This window comes from Protomyctophum bolini (assembly GCF_963924005.1).
Source record: "Protomyctophum bolini genome assembly, chromosome: 3".
In the NCBI taxonomy this organism is placed as follows: Eukaryota; Metazoa; Chordata; class Actinopteri; order Myctophiformes; family Myctophidae; genus Protomyctophum; species Protomyctophum bolini.
The window spans coordinates 26528366-26550865 of NC_137864.1; the positions used below are offsets into that span (position 1 = coordinate 26528366).

General features: G+C 43.5%; 1 protein-coding gene across 2 annotated transcripts in view; it reads right to left on the reverse strand.

The window, feature by feature from the left end:
• The window catches only part of nr3c2 (nuclear receptor subfamily 3, group C, member 2), a 119446-nt gene that overhangs the window by 10146 nt on the left and 86800 nt on the right, over window positions 1-22500 (reverse strand). For both annotated transcript variants that reach the window (XM_080757065.1, XM_080757064.1), the window contains 2 exons: window positions 20970-21114; window positions 14073-14203 (listed from right to left, as the gene is read on the reverse strand). In XM_080757065.1, coding sequence (XP_080613191.1) covers window positions 14073-14203; window positions 20970-21114 — 276 coding nt within the window. The remainder of the gene's footprint in view (window positions 1-14072; window positions 14204-20969; window positions 21115-22500) is intronic.

The window sequence follows — 22500 nt, forward strand, 5'->3', positions numbered from 1 at the left end:
TGTGTATTGTATTGGAGAATGGACAGCTTTAATACATAAATTATTATTATTATAAATAAAAATTAAGTGAAAGTTAAATCTCTATATTCCAATGATAATGATCACTAAGCCCTGTCAGTAACAGGCTCACCATGTCTATGTATTTTTCAAGTATTTTACCAGTTTTATCCAAAACGTATCATCTTAAATTGTATAGTGCTCCATTTAATTCCTTTGTGTTTACCATGTCCAATTCCACTTGTTTGTCCTATATCCTGTGTGAGTTGTCTTTCTCCTGATTGGATCAAATTGGTATCATGACCTGAAAATGTTTTTTTTTGTTCACTAAAGAGCTGAAGAGAGACGGGGACTGAACACATTAGAATATTGACCTATAGCTAGTTAACTTATTTTAACAAACAAATGTATAACACCCCCGTTAACTATAGGGCAGCAATATTCTTCATATACAGTACAGTACATCTTGTGTATACATCCAGCATCTAATGTTTTGCCATTTTGCAATTGGCCACATTCCATTGATTAAACATCAATAAACGTTAATATTATTATTATTACCCTTATTATTTATAATAATAATAATAATTATTATTATTATTAAATAGAAAACACCCATTGCCAAGGGTGTAACACTCTTATTTGACTGTGATTTGTGTGAAACAAGAAAGGATCACTTTTTCTTGTACGTGCAAGCATGCTTTCCAAATTTAAGTAGAATTTCTAATTATGTTTGATACTGATTTCGATTTACAGCTGATACATTGGAATGAGGCCATTGTCAAATACAGTATTACCAAACTTTACATCATATCACCCTGTCTGCTGTCTACAACTATTCCGTAATGTCATCTGAGTTGCTGAAGTATTTATTTTTTATCCATTACAGTTTTAATTTGAAGAGAGTGGGACAGGATTGATAAATGATAAGGTAACAACTAGAGGAGGTGTGTGTGTGTGTGTGTGTGTGTGTGTGTGTGTGTGTGTGTGTGTGTGTGTGTCTCTTTCTCTCTCTCTGTCTTTCCATCACTTTATCTATAAATCTATCTCCCTGATTCTCCCACTTACCAACACTCTGTTTAACAGTCTCTCCTCTCTCGTTGTCACCCTATACATCTAAATATTTCAAATTCACTTTAATTGTCTTTCTCTCCTCTGTTTTTTCTCACTCAATCTCTCTTCCCTTTCGCTTTTCTCTCACCCTCACTGTCTCTATGGTTCACTATCATTCTGCCTCTCCCTATCTCTCTCAACGCTATCCCTGTCGGTGCCAAACCCCCGCCCTCTCTCTCTCTCTCTCTCTCTCTCTCTCTCTCTCTCTCTCTCTCTCTCTCTCTCTCGTAGAGGACAAAGTCACAGATATGGACGTCTGCCAGAGTCTTTTAATATGACATTCAACCCACTGGCTGACTGATTAAGAAGCACCTCGCCTCTCAGAGCGAGCGTCCCTGAGAACTGGCTTCAGGCAACGCCTTCTATTACCCTTCAGCAGCGGCCCAGACCTCCAGCAACAGTAATGATGCGCTCTGCTGATCAGACAAATGTGAATATAAATATAGTTTTTCATGCTGAGAAGATGCTCACGAAAACACAGATCCCCCGTAAATAATGTGCTGTTATGACACAAAGGCGCTCTTCAGGGAGCCTCCGGGATAGCTTTCAAACCACAGGGATTTAAGCGTCATTGTATTCGATCATGAGAGGCTTTAAGCTGCCAATAGCATGTAGTTATCACAGATACAAAGAGACCTAATGGCCCTCACCAGTGGCTCTGGGGTACAGATTCATGTGCGGTCACAGCATTGGTTGACATGTTCCATGTGATAACCAACTACTTGTCATCCAGTTTCATGACCAGCTTTGAAATGAAGTGCGAAGCGTTTAAGCGTAACAGGTGTAAAGTAAATCGCTCTCGGTCGAGTTAATTACAAGTTTAGTTTAGTTTTTAGTTTTTGCTGCTATAGTTGAAATACCGTCATTTACAGGGTACAGATATGTTCTCCTGAATGCAGTAACTATAAGACGCCTTAGATAAGTCAGTTGAAACTGGAGGCGATGTTCGTGAACATCAACTGAAAGGACCTGTTTGTGTTTGGCACTCGCAGAATGCGTCGCCACAGGGCAAAAGCCTACAACTTTTACAAAACACATCATTGTAGGTCAACTACTGTTTGTCTCTCTACTGTACCCTTCTCTCTTTCTCTCTCTCGTGGTCTCTTTTTGGCCATCTCTTTGCATTCTTCTTGATTCCCTCAAAAGCACACGTCACATGGCGGCGTGAGGGCGAGAAACACAACATCACAACTGTACACTATGTCCCAAACACCAAATCAACAAACATTATGCATAAATAGGAAAGGAGATTGGACGACGGGGGCAGGATTCTGCCATTGCGGTCAACATGGTAGGGACGTGTTAAAACCCAGGGCCACATTTGGACCTTTTGTTTTCTGCCCCACTGACCCACATATTCCCCCATGGTTGGAAACCGGTCTGGCATTTAGCGGGCGCGACGCCGCACCCAGGGCCACAAAGTGGGACATTTACTCTGCTGTAATTGGCGTTGAAAAGGAGGGGATTTGCAAGGTACAAAGGCTTGTCAACTGGGTCGTATTTCTCACGTGTCTTTTTCAGTGCAGCTGGGTTGGTTATGTGAACTGCAAAGGCCCGGGAGCTGCTCATCTCGTCCTGTCATTTCTCTACCACGTATGGCAGTAATAAGACATGCATAACTCACACAGGCATACAGAATGCCATTGTGAAACGTGTTCCCTGTTCCGCATGTGCAACGCTTCGAGACCTGCCGTTTGCTACCGCGGGGCTGCCAGCAAATAGCTGACTGACAGCTTGTCCGTCTCGCATACTGTGATTTAGTACATGATACTGTTTATGAAGGAAGCCTGCAATCATCCCTGAGTACATGTACAATTAAACACCTGGAGGCGCAAAGCCTACTTGCACCAACATTTCTTGTTTTGTGTCTCTGCCTTCTTGGGAAATTGCCATCTATGTAGGCCAGTTTTGACTTTTGACCAGGACCTTAATTGCAACCTTCACCATTCCCCTTTTCAACCCCAAAAATCTCTTTTAGATCTGAATTTTCATCAATTTATTCTACTCAAGTTTCTCCTTGCGATCTTTTATCTTCAAAGCAAACAAATAAACACAAATAAGTTTTTGATAGACACAATATTATATTTAAGAATAGTAAAGATCTTATATATTAAATATTTTTATTTAACCAATTTTCGGGCCTGTTTAGAACTCTAGTTTTCGCCGGCTGCCAGGCACGGCTGCACTAATAACTTTGGGGCAGGCCCGTCTAGAGTTTGAATGGACAGGTGGGCCTGTTGAGACCTCTAGTTTTCGCTGGCTGCCGGGCACGGCTCAGCGGCTGCACTAATAACTTTGGGGCAGGCCCGTCTAGAGTTTGAAATTTGAATGGACAGGTATAAGACAAAAGGGAGACATCGAAGAGGAAGGATGGATGGGGAAGGATCACCACATGGAATGTCAGAACAGGTTCTGAAATATATCCATATGTAGATCTAAGGGTTTGAGGTTTGAGGTCAGATGTAGAGTTGCTGGCCAATAGTGATGACTATGGGCTTAACTGCGACAGCAGGTCACATTTACAATGACATCAGGGTCTCCACATCTCCATCCCTGATGATGTCACATGATGTCAAGAGACCTGGGCACCATATACTGTATGCTACCCGACACACTATCTGACTTCAAATGTTCCATAGTTAACTGCGACTTTCGGTCACCAAAAATATTGAATATAAAATGTTTAAATACAGTCAAGGAGGGTGTGATCATTAAGAGCAGGGGCGTATCCACACATGGTCCTACTTGGGCCTAGGCCCAGGTATTTCTGAACTAGGCCCAGCAAAAAATAAAAACAATACTTTTATTTATTTATTTATTAATATATGATGACAGTAGCGTCATTGCATAACATAATGTGAATGCAATCACTGCGATCAATTTAGCAAAATATGGCAGTGGGTGTATTATTAGTATTATTATTATTATTCATTTTCCTATTTGGATCCATAGCCACTGGCACTGCCTAGTTTGTCCATCTGTACCTGCGTAGATTGATTGCTCATGCCTGCCTGATGCCTGCCATCATGTGCTTGTTTCTAGAATGTGGCAGATTTGTTTGTCTTCACCCCAGAAACTTGTGTCTTTGTTTATGATTAAATATTAATGAGAAGCCTCTCTGAGAGTATCCTAAATGTATAGCCTCACAATGCCAAACGTCTATTGCAAAGTCTTTGGAAAGAAAGGAAGTCAGCATGCAGTCCCTAGAGGAGCTAGCCTACTGTAGGCCTACAACAGTTGTATCCTGAGGATTTCAGCTTTACTGGGCAACTCTGATTATGGATTACTACATGTTTGAAGACATCAAAGGTCAGAATTGAATTTTAATTTTTGCTGAATGGATTTTCATTGATTGTGCCCATGTTGTCTGCTGCTATGCTATGGGTGCTGATGCTATCTTGCTATTTGCTAATTTGGAATTTGGAAGTGAGTTGAAAGAAACACTGTCTTGTTACACTTGTTAGTTGTTACACTCTCGCAGTCTTCAATACTCAACACTAATGCTTCAATACTAGTAGGCTGCCTGGGAGAGTGTGCATGTTGTTTTTTTATGGTTGTTGAGGAGTGCTCCTATGTCCAGCTTTGAGGGTTTGTGTAAACACAAACATTGAATGCCATTGACAATGGATGTTTGTGTAAACACAAACATTGAAGACGAAGGTGTGATTTTTGAGTGGTGCAACCACTCCTACAATCAGCAATGTCCATGTACCTACCTACCTGTGTGTGTACCTGTGCACATGAGCCTGAGTATGTTACTGATTTATACCAGTAGGGGGCGGCAGAAACAGAGGGAGGGGTAGTGCTGTGTAATGAGAGAGAGAGAGAGAGAGAGAGAGAGAGAGAGAGGGGGGGGGGGGGGGGGGGGAATTGCACCACTCAGTTCACACGTGTGTGATTTTTTGTTTACATTTGGGAATGTGATGGGATGAAGTGTCTTGTAGCAGCCTGACATTACACCTGTCAATCTCTAAGACACCTGACTTAATATTTTTTAGGAAATTGAAGGCAAACATGAGTATTAATTAATTAAAAATGAGGGGTATTAATTAATTAATTGATTAAAATTTTTTGCGCGCACAGTGTGCCCAGGCAGATTTTCCCAGGCCAAGGTAATAATTAATTCCTGCATATGCCACTGATTAATTAACACCTTGATTGTATTCTGACCCCTCCACGAAAAGGCCTAGTTGTCCTGACCCCTTATCCATCATTTATACATTATGGATAATTAGTGTGGACTTAAACTGTTATTCGTCTATAGAGCGTCGCAGTCCTCCATTCATTTTCATTTTCTCCATAGGCTTTTCAAAAAAATTAAAACACCAAAAAAAAAGTGTTGTAACCTGACGTTTTCTTCTTCTTTCTAATAATTTTTTGTCTTTAAATAAATACTTTTTGAAATGTCTATGAGGAAAATGAACAGGGAATAATTTCCTGGGCCCTGGTAGGGGGCGGGACTGCGAAGCTCTATAGTACTTTAGTGACCATATAAAATCCATCCCATGGCCACATTTGGCCCGCGTGCCGCACTTGCTGACACAGCTGACATAAGGGATCTCCATTCCTGATGATGTCACGTGATGCCACGAGGCATCACCAATCATATATGGTCATGCCTGGGGTGACCAACCAAACAACTGACGGACTGACGTTCCCGTCATGCTCGATTTCATAGTAAATGCGACCTTGCGGTCGCAAATAATTTGTATACAATCATGTAATTGGGAGATCTAAAGGTCAGAGGTCCTTTGATGAATGACTGTGAGCTTCAGCTCTTGACCGTTTCCCATGACCCTCTACCATATTGTCGCATTTTGTGGAAAGCGACAGCACAGAACTGCCAGAAAGTGGTGGAAGAAAAAAAGACGGTAAAAAAACAATAGGGGCCTTCGTCCCTTCAGGCTTGGCCCCTAAAAATAGCAGATCCACAAGCTCAAAATGTGTCGAGATACGTATTTTTTTATACTACTTGTAACATTGTAGTATGTGACCATGCAGGTCATTAATTTACAAACATAAAAAGTGAGATAAGAGGTTTCCGCCTGACAGCGACGGTGTGTGTGTGTGTGTGTGTGTGTGTGTGTGTGTGTGTGTGTGTGTGTGTGTGTGTGTGTGTGTGTGTTTGTTGTGTGACTAGTTGATCCTCTGCCGTCCTAAATGGGTCACATGATCCACCACAGGCTCACTGAAACCTTAGCCAAGGTCACACTCCTCTCAGTCCGTGCATGGGTCTCTTTTCTCTCTCTCTGTCTCTCTGTCTCTCACTATCACACGGTCTCTCTCTGTCTCTCCGTCTCTCACTATCACACGGTCTCTCTCTGTCTCTCACTATCACACGGTCTCTCTCTGTCTCTCACTATCACACGGTCTCTCTCTGTCTCTCACTATCACACGGTCTCTCTCTGTCTCTCACTATCACACGGTCTCTCTCTGTCTCTCACTATCACACGGTCTCTCTCTGTCTCTCACTATCACACGGTCTCTCTCCGTCTCTCACTATCACACGGTCTCTCTCTGTCTCTCACTATCACACGGTCTCTCTCCGTCTCTCACTATCACACGGTCTCTCTCTGTCTCTCACTATCACACGGTCTCTCTCCGTCTCTCACTATCACACGGTCTCTCTCTGTCTCTCACTATCACACGGTCTCTCTCTGTCTCTCACTATCACACGGTCTCTCTCTGTCTCTCACTATCACACGGTCTCTCTCCGTCTCTCACTATCACACGGTCTCTCTCTGTCTCTCACTATCACACGGTCTCTCTCTGTCTCTCCGTCTCTCACTATCACACGGTCTCTCTCTGTCTCTCCGTCTCTCACTATCACACAGTCTCTTTCTGTCGGTCTCCTTTTGCTCATCAGCTCTTCTTTCTCTTTCTATTTTTGCTTTTATTTTTTTCTTCCTAACCATCTCATCTATTTTCTCTCCTTTTTTGGGGCTCTCATTCCCTCACACACATTGCAAAGATTTTGCAACCGTCCCCAGGGCACACACACACACACACACACACACGCACGCATGCGAGCGTGCACAGACGCACGCACGCACACACACACACACACACACACACACACACACACACACACACACACACACACACACACACACACACACACACACACACACACACACATACACACTCACACATACACACACTCAGCGAGGTCGTAAAGCGCTTGCTCATCTGACAAGTTCTGACATCTCCTTTGTAAACATCTCTGCAACTACTCTTTACGCAAAACCCACTGACATTACAAGTGAATGACTGTGACCAAGCCAACATGGCATTCAGAAAGACCTACTCATCTTCAATCCCTTTGGAAGCACTTTGTGGCATTATTCTGGAAGCATCTGTGCCAATCTGATGTGTTTGTGTAGCTGGAAATACTGTTGGTGGCAAATGGTTTTCAGTATACTGTAGTAGATCACAGGTTTGGAAAGTGGACCCCCTGGAGACACTTAGAGGGGCAGCTAGGGGGCGCCAATTGGGGGGAAAAGAAAGAATAAATAGAAAAAGTGCTCCCTGCAGCACAGGTTTCCGGCAGGTAAGGTAGGTTATTGTGGCCTCCTGGTGGCACTACTGTATATACAGTATAGGCCAATGGTAAGGTAGGTTATTGTGACTTCCTGGTGGCACTATAAACAGTATAGGTAAGGTAGGTAAAGTAGGTTATTGTGACCTCCTGGTGGCACTATAAACAGTATAGGTAAGGTAGGTAAGGTAGGTTATTGTGGCCTCCTGGTGGCACTATAAACAGTATAGGTAAGGTAGGTAAGGTAGGTTATTGTGGCCTCCTGGTGGCACTATATACAGTATAGTATAGGCCAATGTGAAAAGGGTGCCATGTTCTTAGGCATGTCACGGAAATTGGACCCTGCATTGTTACAAAAATGTGTTTTAAATCTACTGCTGGTGGCGCTACAACAAGCCAATGTGAAATTAGTTTCTCTGCCTATAGGAATTTGTTTCTCACGGAAAATCGCACACTGTGTTCATGATTTGCAGGCATTTTGTTCAAAACCAATCTGCAATCCTACAAATTTTGGAAGCCAATCTTAGCCAATCAGGATGGAAAATTGGACAGATCCGTGTTGATCACATGACTATATACTTCGTACTGATTTGTGTAATTTTTGGAAAAAATGTGTAGGAGAAATATAAACAAATATTATACTACCTGCCTGGCGGGAGACCTGCCATCAGAGCAGCACATTGTGACGTCATGTGACAGCCACTATGGACTTTTTAATGTTTGCTTTATGCATTTTCCCTTTACACAAAATCTCTGCCCAGAAATACAATCTCATACAGTTGCTACTTTCTGTTCCCCCCATAACAGGATGCAAGGGATCCAGTGGTTAAGTCCTTTCTGGTGCGTGCTCGAGGCATTCGCGTCACATTAAAGCACATTGTGTTTGTGTAATGTTGTGTTCGTGTAATGTGTGTGCTCTACAAATAAAGCTCCACTTCATCAGTATTTTGATTCAACCAAAACAAGCAGTGCAGATTTGAGCACTTGCTTTGACAGCTGGTTGGTTTAGCCAACACACCTCACTTAACACCCACCCACCTCCCCCCCCCCCTCTCTCCATCACACTCTCTCTCTCTCTCTCTCTCTCTCTCTCTCTCTCTCTGAATTTGCCCTTCTTTCTCCGTCACTCTGTTCCTCTCTAAATTCCTGGCGGTGTTGGTAGAGAGAGAGAGAGAGAGAGAGGGAGAGGGAGAGGGAGAGGGAGAGGGAGAGGGAGGGAGCAGGTCTTGGAGTGTTGCCTGGCACTTTGCTGGCCTTTATTAAGTACAGCAGGGCTCTCTGGAGGAGGAGCAGCCAGGAGAGGAGAGGGACGGCAACAGAAGGACCATCTCTCTCTCTCTCTCTCTCTCTCTCTCTCTCTCTCTGTGCACACACACACGCGCGTCTTTGAGAGTCTCCCTCGCCTCTTAAAGTGGAATACTACTCATTTCCAACACTGAACAATGCCATTACTATACCTTTTGAGTTGTGTGGAAATGAGGAAAAATATGTTCCACTCTTATCTATATGGGGGGAGGGGGGTGGGGGTCATGTGATCCAGGCAGCCCGTGGACTTTAATGGGGAATTTAATCATCAGCCAATTAATTCACTTATATGTACCAATGCTATGTCTTGTGAAGCAGGATATTTTACCACATCATATATAGAATTATAAACTAATAAGATTGACCAGAGCTATGGAGGGAGGCATTGTTTTGACCAGAGCTACAGTATGGAGGGAGGCATTGTTTTGACCAGAGCTATGGAGGGAGGCATTTTTTTTCGGACATTAGATATCCATATTCGACTGGTATCTATATTTGGACCGGTATCTATATTTGGACCGGTATCTATATTTGGACTGGACATGCATTTCTAAACGAATGATCTGCTTTTATGTACTCCGATAAAGCACATCTCCCAACCATAGGGACTCTGAATCCCTGAATCAGTGCTTTTCAACCCTTTCCATATCAAGGTCCATTATTTATTGGGTATTTGAGCCGTGGTGAGTGGTAGCTGGGGTGGGTGGTGGAGGGTGAGTGTATTTGTAAGACAGCAGTGGTGAGTGGTAGCTGGGGTGGAGGGTGGAGGGTGAGTGTGTTTGAGCTGGGGTGGGTGGTGGAGGGTGAGTGTATTTGTAACACGTGGTAGCTGGGGTGGAGGGTGAGTGTGTTTGTAACACGTGGTAGCTGGGGTGGAGGGTGAGTGTGTTTGTAACACGTGGTAGCTGGGGTGGGTGGTGGAGGGTGAGTGTGTTTGAGCTGGGGTGGGTGGTGGAGGGTGAGTGTATTTGTAAGACAGCAGTGGTGAGTGGTAGCTGGGGTGGGTGGTGGAGGGTGAGTGTGTTTGAGCTGGGGTGGGTGGTGGAGGGTGAGTGTGTTTGTAAGACAGCAGTGTTGAGTGGTAGCTGGGGTGGGTGGTGGAGGGTGAGTGTGTTTGTAAGACAGCAGTGTTGAGTGGTAGCTGGGGTGGGTGGTGGAGGGTGAGTGTGTTTGTAAGACAGCAGTGGTGAGTGGTAGCTGGGGTGGGTGGTGGAGGGTGAGTGTGTTTGTAAGACAGCAGTGGTGAGTGGTAGCTGGGGTGGGTGGTGGAGGGTGAGTGTGTTTGTAAGACAGCAGTGGTGAGCGCAGCAGCATGACAAGCAGGAATGAGCAGAGCTAAACTTCCAGATTAAATAGAGCGGTCTGAGAATGAAATGAGTGTGTGATTGGATGAGTGGACGTGGAGTTGAGGCGGCCCTAATGGATGGCCGCCAACAACTGCACAGAGTTCCCTGACAGAACTTGTCGTGTCTGTGACAGGCGCAACGCTCATTAGTTTATAAGGGCATCTGGTTATATGGTATATTCTGTTTCACAAGGCGTAATGGAACTGAATTGGCTGAAAAGCTGAAATTCAATTCAAAGGTTTCATGACATTAATTTAAATTTATTTATTATTATTATTATTATTATTATTATTATTATTTATTTTAGGTTTTATGACCTCAATTACAACCACACAACCTGAACTTTGAACATTCAGTGGGTTTTCTGTGGTCTGGGGTTTTCTTCTGGGGTGTGTTCTGATGCCTATTGACCTGCAATGAAAACAGGCACAATTCCTCTGCTGGCAAATTCCCATGTCATATATGGGATTTGTGGACTCTTGGCTCAAACAAGTGTGGACAGAATACCCCAGACCATAGAAAATATACTGAAAATTCAGGAGGGAGAAATATTATGTTATGAATAAAAGGTATAAAAACTTGTATTTGGGCTAGAGACATTATAGGCCTAATACACTAAAATAACATTTTAACATTATCAAGTCCAATTAAATATAATATAAATGTAGATGTTCTTCACAAGTGCGACAAAGTATAGCTTAAGTTATTCTTCATTGTATGAGTGTAAAAGTTTACACTCTCAAGCTTTCTCTCTCTTTCTCTCCCCCTCACTTTCTATTTCCCTACTCTGCCATGTTCCCTCTTTCTTTCTCTCTCCCTATAGCTATGCACCTGTGTCCACCACGAGCCCTTGCTGTCGATTTTCATCTGGTTTCACTCACTCACTCAACCTCTCTTGCCCCCATTTCTCTTCGTCTCTCTTCCACTCCATACAAATGCATGTGCACGCAACAGCCCTCCACTCGACCCCCCCCCTTCTCCCCACCTCTACCATCCCACGGCTCGAGTCCAACTAGAGCTCCCTTGTTTGCACATGAACCCTTGGAGTATATACTGTACTCTAAGCATGAACCCAGTGGCCTGAGATTCTGTATGCATCAGGACAATGCTCGCACACCTACTCTACTACTGTATACAGCACGTATAACTATGCACAGTGGAATATTGATCCAAACCAACCTTTCCCCCTACAAAAAAGGTCAGGAAATACGAGGAATGATACAATCGATACTGGACGGGATAAAAGATTTTGGCACAAAATCTGTTGATGGCGGATATTTCCTTTCCTTTATAGCTACTACCGATATGCTGGATATACATCACACCTCGCTCATTGGCCAAACATTTCTGTACGAAGACAAGGATGACAATATACTGTACACTACAGACAGAGTCCTGTGGTGGAATGTTTGTTACACAGTGGCTTTTGATGGTTTGTGACGGCCATGCCGCCATGTCGGAGACTATCATGTTATCTATCACCAAACTCCTCATTATGACACTGCAAGAATTGGAGCACAACTCAAGGCTCAATTTTATTCTCCTACTGGGTGCGTGGCTCAGAAGACTTCATATAAGCAAAGAACATTATCAGCCGCACTCACAACATGTCCATTAGGTACTTTCTATTTTGAAGGCACAGGCAGCAAACAGTGGCTGCTTTTTGCGGCCCGTGCCTGCAAAACAAACCGTACCTCATGGGCGTTTTGAAACTACTCATATGCATAATGTTGGAATGGGGTATCTTTGGCTCAGGTGCTAGAGTGAACGTTTTGGAACTGAGCGATTCCCAAACGCTTTTCCTGGCTTCATTTTGAAGTGTCCTTGAGCAAGAGGCTTTACCCCTAACTGCTACCAATGGCCCTTTCATTGCCTCCACCATCTGTGTGTGAATGTAAAAGCACAAAAATCATATGATAAGTTACAGTGTGTTGGACATGTAATTATCAGATTTATTTATTTTGTTTTTGACAACAACAATAACTCTTGGCAATGGGAAGCACATTTACATCATACAATCATTCGAATCATCCTTTTGGGACATGAGACCAACTGTGCCCTTTTACAAGGTTGGATAAATCCAGTGCACCATCACTAGCCAAGCACTGAAGCAGACAGTAACATCCAGTGTACAAATGCGAGCAATTAGACCCATAATGGTACATTTGTACACAAACGGATAAATGAACACTGTGGAAATGTACGTGTGCTAATCAGAATAATGCAAACATAGAATGAGTCAATAATGTAATTAGAATTAAACAAAAGACAGGATTACCTTATACATATTATTGCCTATACTATTGCCTACACTGTGGCTCCGTACTATAACCTGAATATAACGTTGGCAATCCAGCAATTTAAGTTGATTCTGCTGTTGCGGTTGTCGTAAGTCTTAGAGTATCCTCCAAACAGCTAAAATATATAAATTCCATGTAAATGTGAGGACTTATAATGCTAGACCGACAGTGTTGTTTTTCTTATTTTTTTTACCAGGGCTTGTGTTTTGAATGTTTGAGTCTAGCCTTCCCTCTGAGGAACCTCAGTAAGTAAGAAATACACATCCCTGCAGAAAGGCAGATCGAGGTACTGACGTTCTCTCTCTCTCTCTCTCTCTCTCTCTCTCTCTCTCTCTCTCTCTCTCTCGGAATGAAAATCTTTCATTTTATCCCCACCATGTTTGTAATGTATGCCGAAGATCTGTATCCACTGCAGAGGAATCCTCATGTGGCCTGCTACAGTCAGGGCTTCATGAGAGCCAGCCGAGACAATGCAAGCGCTGCACGCACATATCCTACACAGCGGTGCACCGTACCGCTCGCACATATCCTACACAACGGTGCACCGTACCGCTCGCACATATCCTACACAACGGTGCTCCGTACCGCTCGCACATATCCTACACAACGGTGCCCCGTACCGCACGCTCATATCCTACACAACGGTGCACCGTACTGCACGCACATATCCTACACAACGGTGCACCGTACCGCACGCTCATATCCTACACAACGGTGCCCTGTACCGCTCACACATATCCTACACAATGGTGCCCCGTACCACTCACACATATCCTATACACAACGGTGCCCCGTACCGCTCGCACATATCCTACACAACGGTGCACCATACCGCACGCACATATCCTACACAACGGAGCACCATACTGCACGCACATATCCTACACAACGGTGCTCCGTACCGCTCGCACATATCCTACACAATGGTGCACCGTACTGCTCACACATATCCTACACAACGGTGCACCGTACCGTGGACACATATCCTACACAATGGTGCACCGTACTGCTCACACATATCCTACACAACGGTGCACCGTACTGCGGACACATATCCTACACAACGGTGCACCGTACCGCGGACACATATCCTACACAACGGTGCACCGTACCGCGGACACATATCCTACACAAAGGTGCACCGTACCGCGGACTGACACATCAAACTTAAGATGAGCTGCAAACTTCCCGCGTCCCTGGACCCTCCATCTATCTACCCCTGTGCATGGGGGTAGACGGGCGCACGGGCGCACGTACACACACAGACAATAAGAACTCACCAGCACAGTACACCTGCCAATGTCACCACACCCACACATTTGGAGTTGCAATAGATATATCTACCTACAGTACAGTACACATATACAACACCAGATTTTACTGCATGCATGCACACGCGCACACACACACACACACACACACACACATACACACACACACACAAACACAAATAGAGGCATAACGGTTGCCTACCTGTGCTGAGAAGCAGTAGCACCTTCATGGAGAGGAACTCGTCGTAGGTGAGCTGCAGTCGTACAAACTCCTGGCTCACCTGCCTCATTCCCAGACACAGGTCGTACATGGCCGACTGCTGCATGCGCTCCCTGGGAAAGAAACACACACACACACACACACATCCCTGCTTAATTACCCGTGTACACACGGTCATTCATTCACCTCTAACTGTCCCATGCTGTATGACTGACTGACTGACTCACTGACTGACTCACTGACTGACTGACTGACTGAGGAGAGTGACAGAAGTCCCAGCCAGCATGCGTTAAGAGCAGTATACCAAATCCCTGTATGCAGAGCACTGCATACAGTAACACCACTTACTGTAGATGCAGTATGGAATATACAGTAGATCTTAATCCTATAGCTCCTGATCCCAATCAATCTACTATTATGTATCAAGTACAATATGCACTGATTGCACATGCACTTGAGTGCAAATTTCACAGTGCATATAAGTATAATTGTGTCTATTAGTGCTACCGTATTTCTCTCCATGTCTCTCTTTCTCTCTCTCTCTCTCTCTCTCTCCCTCTCCCCCTCTCTCTCATTTCTCTTTTACCTTTCTCTTTCTCTCCATATATCACCCTCTCACACAAACACATTTTATTTTATCAACAAAGTAAATCTCATTAGACACATTAGAGAGCTTGGAAACGGGGGGGGGGGGGGGGGGAACTAAAATAAATAAAATGGAGTCAATGAGAAATGTGCTGTGCAGATGCCACAGTGTGGAGAGAGGAGAGGGGCTGGGTGGGGTGCTGGGGGAGGGGAGGGGGGCTGGGTGGGGTGCTGGGGTGGAATCGTTGGCTTTGGATGCCACCTCTCCGCCTTAAATCAACTGGCATGTCAAGAACAGTGTAATCAAATGCAAGTGGTGTGGCTTGACTTGAAAGAGCCCCGCCCGGCAGTGTTCTCTATTGTGTTCTCCAAACCTTGTACGTATCTCCATATTTTAACTTTTTATGTTTTTTCACCGTAAATGAATACCATATTTAATCATACTACAGTGTCACACTGAAAAAGAAGATGTTCAAGCTCGAAACGAGCTACGATGACGCACGTCTTTGAGCTTTTATATCAGATTTTTTAGGTTGAATCCTGAAAACTAACATAATGAGATTTCCATTAGATTTCCATTAGTGACGCGTGTTATGTTCATAAGCATGACTGTTCCTTTTTAGGGGATTTCTAGTTCATTAGAAAGTACAGATGATGACAGTTCCTGAGCTGTATTTAAATCCCAGAAGATCAGAATCAGTTTAATTTGTCACATCACAGGTTTACAGGTGTAAGTCAGTGGGTGAAATGTGTTTCCGTGCTAGCTCCATGCATCATTCACAGATATCTATTGTCATTATGAGGTCACCGCAACTTAACATTCTGAACAGCTGTTCAGTATCTAATTGAGGATGAGATGGATTCAAGTTTCTATTTAACCATTAGCAAGCAGAGTCGTGCGTGCGTGCGTGCGTGAGTGCGTGCGTGAGTGCATGCATGCATGTATGCAGACTACATAGGCGCGTGCGTGCTGGGTGCTACTGTACCGTACGTACGTGTGTGCGTGTGTGAGTGAGTATGTGAGAGAGAGAGCAGTTCTGCAAAGTACAGCATATCATCATTTGATACAACTTTGCAGCTGGAGTTTCAAAAGTCTCACACATTTTTTTTCGAAAAACATTTTTGCTGAATCACTGCTGGGTTTGGAGAGAGCAAACCTGGCAGCATTCTGTCGTTCTCTCTCTCTTCCTTTTTTCTCTCTCTTACTCTCTCCTTTGCTCTTCCACTTTCTCACCCTCTCTCTCTCTCTCTCACTCACCTTCTCTCACACCTCACTCATTCTGTGTCTTTTGCTCTCTCTCTCTCTCTCTCTCTCTCTCTCTCTCTCTCTCTCTCTCTCTCTCTCTCTCTCTCTCTCTCTCTCTCTCTCTCTCTCTCTCTCTCTCTCTCGTTATGGTGAGAGATCCGGGAAGCAGCAGTGTGCTGGGCTGACTTTAGAAGAAAGCAGAAGTAAAAGTAGTGAGAAAAGTTCAGCTTTACATTTGGCTTTCAGAAATAGCAGGCAGTATATTGACTCAGGAGAGGGGAGACATATCCACACATAAACCACCCAAACCACAGTCACTGTCTAGCTAGTAGCTGTTCATATGCAGTAGCTGACGTTTGTTTTTGGGGAATGGAAATGGTGGATTATGTTGCGTTCTTTCTTTCTATCCGAAACACATCTGTACCTTGTTTTACTTTAAAACATTACAGAAGGTAGAGATTTTACATGGACACATAGAGGCTTTTTTCATGATTACTGTTATTGGTAATGGACCTATCATTTAATAGCATTTATATGTACAGTAGTGCACAACAACATCTGAAGTGTTAATTTAAGTGTAAGAATGTGTGGTAGCTACAGATGCTGCATCTCTTCTGCTTTAGCGATGCTAATGGTATACTTTGTTGTTTGTTATACTGCTAGTATAGTTGACCAGAGTAACCTTGTCATCCTTCTTCTGGACATGTCATTACTGCCAAACAATCAGCAGAAATAGCAGATCTACAAGCTCACATCACGTCATGGTGCGATAAGTTAAAAGCTGCACTACATTATTGTACAACGATTTTAATTTGTAATATGAAACTTTAGAGGGCTTTATGTGTCTATTGCGTGCATTTACCCCACACCATTGGCTAATTGAATTAGCCAGGGTTACTGTGAGTCTATGAAACATTTGTCTTCTAAACCTCTCTCAATGGCTGAGCTGTTTTATCTCATGCTTCTTTCCAGAGGCAGGGGTCATCAATATGTCTGTACACAGACAAATGTGTCTGTGGCAAAGACTTGTGCTTGTCCATGGCAAATTTTTGATTTTCTTTTTACACGCCATGATCTGATCTTATGGGGAAAAAGCATGTTAACAATAGTTCCAGGAAGCTATAAAAGTACAGGAAGTGAGGCGGCCAGGGAGTCCATTTTAGGTATCAAAAAGAGTGTTTGGTGGTGGTTTGTCAGGCCAATACTAAACCATAATCAGAAATAGATAAACCACAGAGTAGTGGGAGAAAACCTTGAGATCTAAAGAAGAAAAGTTTAATGACTTTATGGATGACTTGATTTTTGGAAAATAGAAGATCTACAATGTTTGGTTCTGAGTGTTATACTACTAGTGGGCTAGTGGTTCTCAAATGTTTAATTTGCAAGGACCCCCTTGCCCCTTAACTCTGTGTACAAATGGAACCAAATGTACTCTTATGCGTCCATTTGTTACCATTTGAAATTACGCTGTGTTAATATTGTGTTTGGAAAGGCTATGGCTTGGGAATGATAGATTAGCATCTTTGATTTCATTGGCTATTGTTGGCTATTGTCCACTAATGTTAGCCAACTGGTACCGCCCATAAATAAACCAGCGTGGCTTGCTGGCGTGTTTACTCTCAGGTTACTTATGGCTATAGAGGAGATCAATCTGTTGCCACTGCCATAAACAAACTTTCAGCTGCTGGTAGAATAGGTGCTCGACAGTTGAGAATTTATGGACTCGTTCATCTTAGATTACATTGATGGTGGCAATAACTCTGAAGATGGTAAAAACCAAGACAACATCAACAAGTTGTTTGGTTGTTAATGTGTTATTGGGGCGTCCACTCACAGTTAACAGTTTTTGTATTGAGTTGTGCTTGAAATGTACTGTAATTCTGCAAACTGTTAATAAATACTTCAATCAATCATTCAAACCTCTTCCATCATCAGAAGATACAAATAATTGTCTGACAGCTAGTTTTATATTCTAGCAATTTGATGCTACTGTACTTTACAACATCCAAGGAAGAATGTTCAGCAGTGAGGAGTGATAAATACTACCACCACCACCAACAAAAACAAAGTTTATTTATATATGCACTTTTGCCAGGCCAGCCAGTCACAGTCAGGCTAATCTGACAGAACACAGAGTAAAAAGTGACTGACATAACAGGCCAGTACTCAATGCACCAGGTCCAGATCTCATCGGCTCCGTCAAACCAAATACCAAAGCCATCCATCAACCTGCCATGTAGGCTACCACTGCAGCACTCACACTTTTTTTTCCTAGAAAGCACCAATGCAACTTAAATCATCAAACTGTACAAACCAGGCTTAGTGTACCTGCCTGTGAGTCCGAAGCTCTATACCTTTTGGCCTAAGCTTCATTCGAGCAGCAACGACCCCCCAAGGAATCACAAGCCCCCTGTATGCACACTTCCCCCTTCCAAACGCTCTGCTGTTCAAATACATTACAACAGATCATGCGGCCCATTGACTGCCCTTTCCAGGCTTTGATCAACTGTGCACGACCCGATTAAGGAGCCATCCGACAGGTGCAAAAGTATTCACTCCTCAGGGAGCACCGGGGGAATGGGCTGTGAGACTATGGTCTACACTGCAGACTCTACACAGTAACTGTGTTTAAGTACTATCATATCTGGCTGTAAGAAAAGTAATTACCATGAAGACTCTCTGGTTGGCTGTCTGTAGGTCGACAGTGGCTGACAAAGAATGGTGCAGTAGTTTAAATAATATGCTCCTTCTTTCCCTCATTACCATGTAGGGAAAGGGAAAGTATTTTATCAAGAGGGTGAATATTCAATTACACTGTATTAGCTTGAGCGCCCACATTGACTGTAAATGGAAAGAAAGTTAGTAGTGATGTTGGTGAGTGCGGGTTGCCGTTAATGCTATCAAGTTGTTAAGTAAATTCGTTAACTGTCAAATTAGTTAACTGTTAACAAAGCTCCCTGAGCTTGTACAATAGACATTGAAGAAAATATTGGACACAAAAACTCATGTCTATCTCCGTGAGGTCCATTTCCATGAATCAATTGGTTGAGCAGTCAACCAGACTTGGTCAACAGACCATTCAACCAAATAATCGTATTACTGAAACAAAAATGAAGCTGTGTGTGTGTGTGTGTGTGTGTGTGTGTGTGTGTGTGTGTGTGTGTGTGTGTGTGTGTGTGTGTGTGTGTGTGTGTGTGTGTGTGTGTGTGTGTGTGTGTGTGTGTGTGTGTGTGTGTGTGTGTGTGCAATAGAAGGCATATTTTGTCTAACATTTGCCATTTGTAACTTTTACACCTACCCGTGAAACAGACAAACTAAAAAGGAAAAAGGAAAGTTTATGCTCAAAGTCATACTTTGTACCCTTTTAGAATTAAACTAGTTATTTTTTAATTTTAATTTTTTATCTTTTTGCCAGTATGTTTTTCACAATAACAATAATAATTGTAAATGTGTTTTGACAACTTCTCTAAACACTATTTTATTCACAAGTGTATGTGTGAGTGCCAAAATGAGGCACCAGAAATGTATTAATTAATTAATTAATTGTATTTATTTATTTAAACGTTAATACATACAGTAACAGATTATTGTTCCTTCTTGGAATATCCTCTGTACTAGGACCCTGCTGCATTCGTTTTGGACGTGGTATTGTTTCCAACTTCTGGTTATGGTATTTCTAACGGACCATGACAGTGGAGCTACCAGAAGACCTCCAGGTTGAAACGTTGTGTCGTCTGCCTTTAATCCATTCAAACCGGGAAAACATCTGTGTCAGATTTTAGCCATAATGTTATACTTTGGCTATTTAAAAATAGCAGATATACATGTATCACTGCATGCCACGCTGCAAGCTTGTAGATCTGCTTTTTTTTAAAATCATGAACATATGTGCAAATCTTGGATTTAGTATTTAAAGCGATCATTTTAACTCAAATCTTGTCTTCTGGGGGTCCCTGGAACAAAACATTTTCAGATTGGGGTTCGTGGCCAAATCCATATAATTGTGGGTGTCTTTTGAAAACATTTGTGGAATATATGGGAACGTCTAAGACGCTGCGTTGACTTTTCTCTCCTCCACACATGTCCTACGGGACATTAAACATCACTTTCAAATCGGCACGGTTGCCAGCGTGACAAGCCACCCAACCCCTGCTCCCCTCTGTTTGCTGTGATTTGACTCCTTTTGCAACAGATAGTGACACCATTAGGGACCTCTGGGCTGAAACCTTAGTGCTAAACCTCACCGACACCACAGGAAAAAAGAGATGGCAGGATGGAGTGACCTCCAGTTTGTAACTGTAGCAAAATAAGCCAGAGGAGAGAGTGGGTCAAGCTATCTTCTTCTTTTATTAAAAGTTAATTATTTCTATGGCTCCTCTGCTTTCATTAAAAAGGCACAGATGGAGAGAGACACACATGCGATAGAGAGGGGATTGTAGGGATAACATCGGAGACAGGTTTTATAGGGGTATAGGATTATAAGGATACTGCTTTCGGATGCCAATAATTATCAATACCTAAATTGTAATTGAGGTTTAATGCGATTTATTTACCGAACTGCTTCGGAACTTTTGTTTGTTTGTTTATTGGTATTTGGGTTCTGTCCAGAGCAGCAATGGGTCAGGCAGAATGACAGACTGGCCACACCCTCACTGCCCCATCCTCACAGAGCCACAGGGATGGCTAATTGATTGATCTCTTCTGCTGCTTCAATTAGCCGCCGATCCTGATTCGGCTGTCAGATGAAATGCATCACATGGTAAATACTGCATTTCTGACCTCAGGGCTTTTATAGACAACATTTGATTAACTGTAGTCCACTGGTCCATACGACCGCCATCAGTGTGAGCTGCAGAGATTTAACTGTATTCATAACACCACGGTAATCCGGTCACTTGATCTTTTCATGTCCAGGCTATGGATAAAATGTATATCTGCCACTCCTTCCATTCAGAACACACGACGAAGATGTGCACTGTACACTGTATACTGTACAATAACAGTGGGTGTGGACTAGGGCTATAAGAGTAATAGATATGCAGACTTACTCATTGAAAATAAGGTCTGGGGCAAAGTAGAGCATTTGTCCGTTGGTGTGTTTGTACGAGCGCCAACTGAGGCAGAAGGACGACAGACACATCCACGAGTACTGGATCAATGTGATCTGGTCCTCGATGGGAAGGGCCCGGAAACCTAACACACACACACACACACACACACACACACACACACACACACACGCACACACACACAAGCGAGCGCACATACACACACAGGATTGTACGTTTTATTGGCAGGTTAAGTTTGTACACAGAATGTGAATAATGACAGTTCAAAAATATTGAAGATAAAATATCTTATATATATATTGTACACACACACACACACACACACACACACACACACACACACACACACACACACACACACACACACACACACACATACACACACACACACACACACACACACACACACACACACACACACACACACACACACAATATATAGAGGCTAGTATGGGTGCATGAGCAGACACATGCACAAATACAAATATGTACACACAATATCGACAGAAAAATGCACAGACACACAGAAACGGGAGACACGTCAGGAGCGGATGAGGAGAGCATTGTGGGTCCTGTGTTGTGTTTGAGTATTGTTGACTCAGGCAACAACCAGCAAGGCATTCACCTAATGTAGGGGTGTAGGTGTGTGTGTGTGTGTGTGTGTGTGTGTGTGTGTGTGTGTGTGTGTGTGTGTGTGTGTGTGTGTGTGTGTGTGTGTGTGTGTGTGTGTGTGTGTGTGTGTGTGTGTGTGTGTGTGTGTGTGTGTGTGTGTGTGTGTGTGTGTGCGCACTCTCGCGTGCACACGTAGGTGTAGTTGCGCGCTTGTGTGCAACATTGCAAGCTACTGTAGCCCATGCACTCATTATGTGTACATGATATCCCTGGTGTACATACGTCTGCGTGTGCCGGCGTTACGCGATGACTCCTTTGTGCCAATATTTGTTTAGACATGATAAGGACTCAGGAGTATTCACCCGTCCTTGTTTCACGCAAATCCCCCCAAGGCCTCCAATTATTGGCCTGTTGTCTGTGGGAGCTCCATAAATAGAGGGGAATAGGAAAACTGCCAAAGTCTCAATCAAACTCGACTGGCAAGAAAAGGCCTCCTCCCCACGCTGCGGCGCGGGCCAGCTGGGGACACTATAGTGACTTATCAAGGCTTAGGAGACTATTTCAGTCTGTGTGCGCGTCAATTGTCACCGATGCGTCGCTGTCAAACCGCTGTGTCGTGTATCACATATTTTTATATATGTATTTGTGGCAGAGGTATGTTGGCTATGCGATATTGGCTGTAATGAAGCCTCCGGTTACAACCGAGTGACTGTCCCTCAACACTCCAGCGGGCACTCGGCATGGGGGAGGGGATCAGCAGCACGCAGGCTGGATAGTTATTAGAATACAAACTTATTGAGTTTCCTGGTACCTAATCCAGTGTGTGTTTACAAACCCGCCGACACGGTCAAGGGTTGAAATTTGGTTGAATCACGACCAGGCTGTATGTCATCTGTAC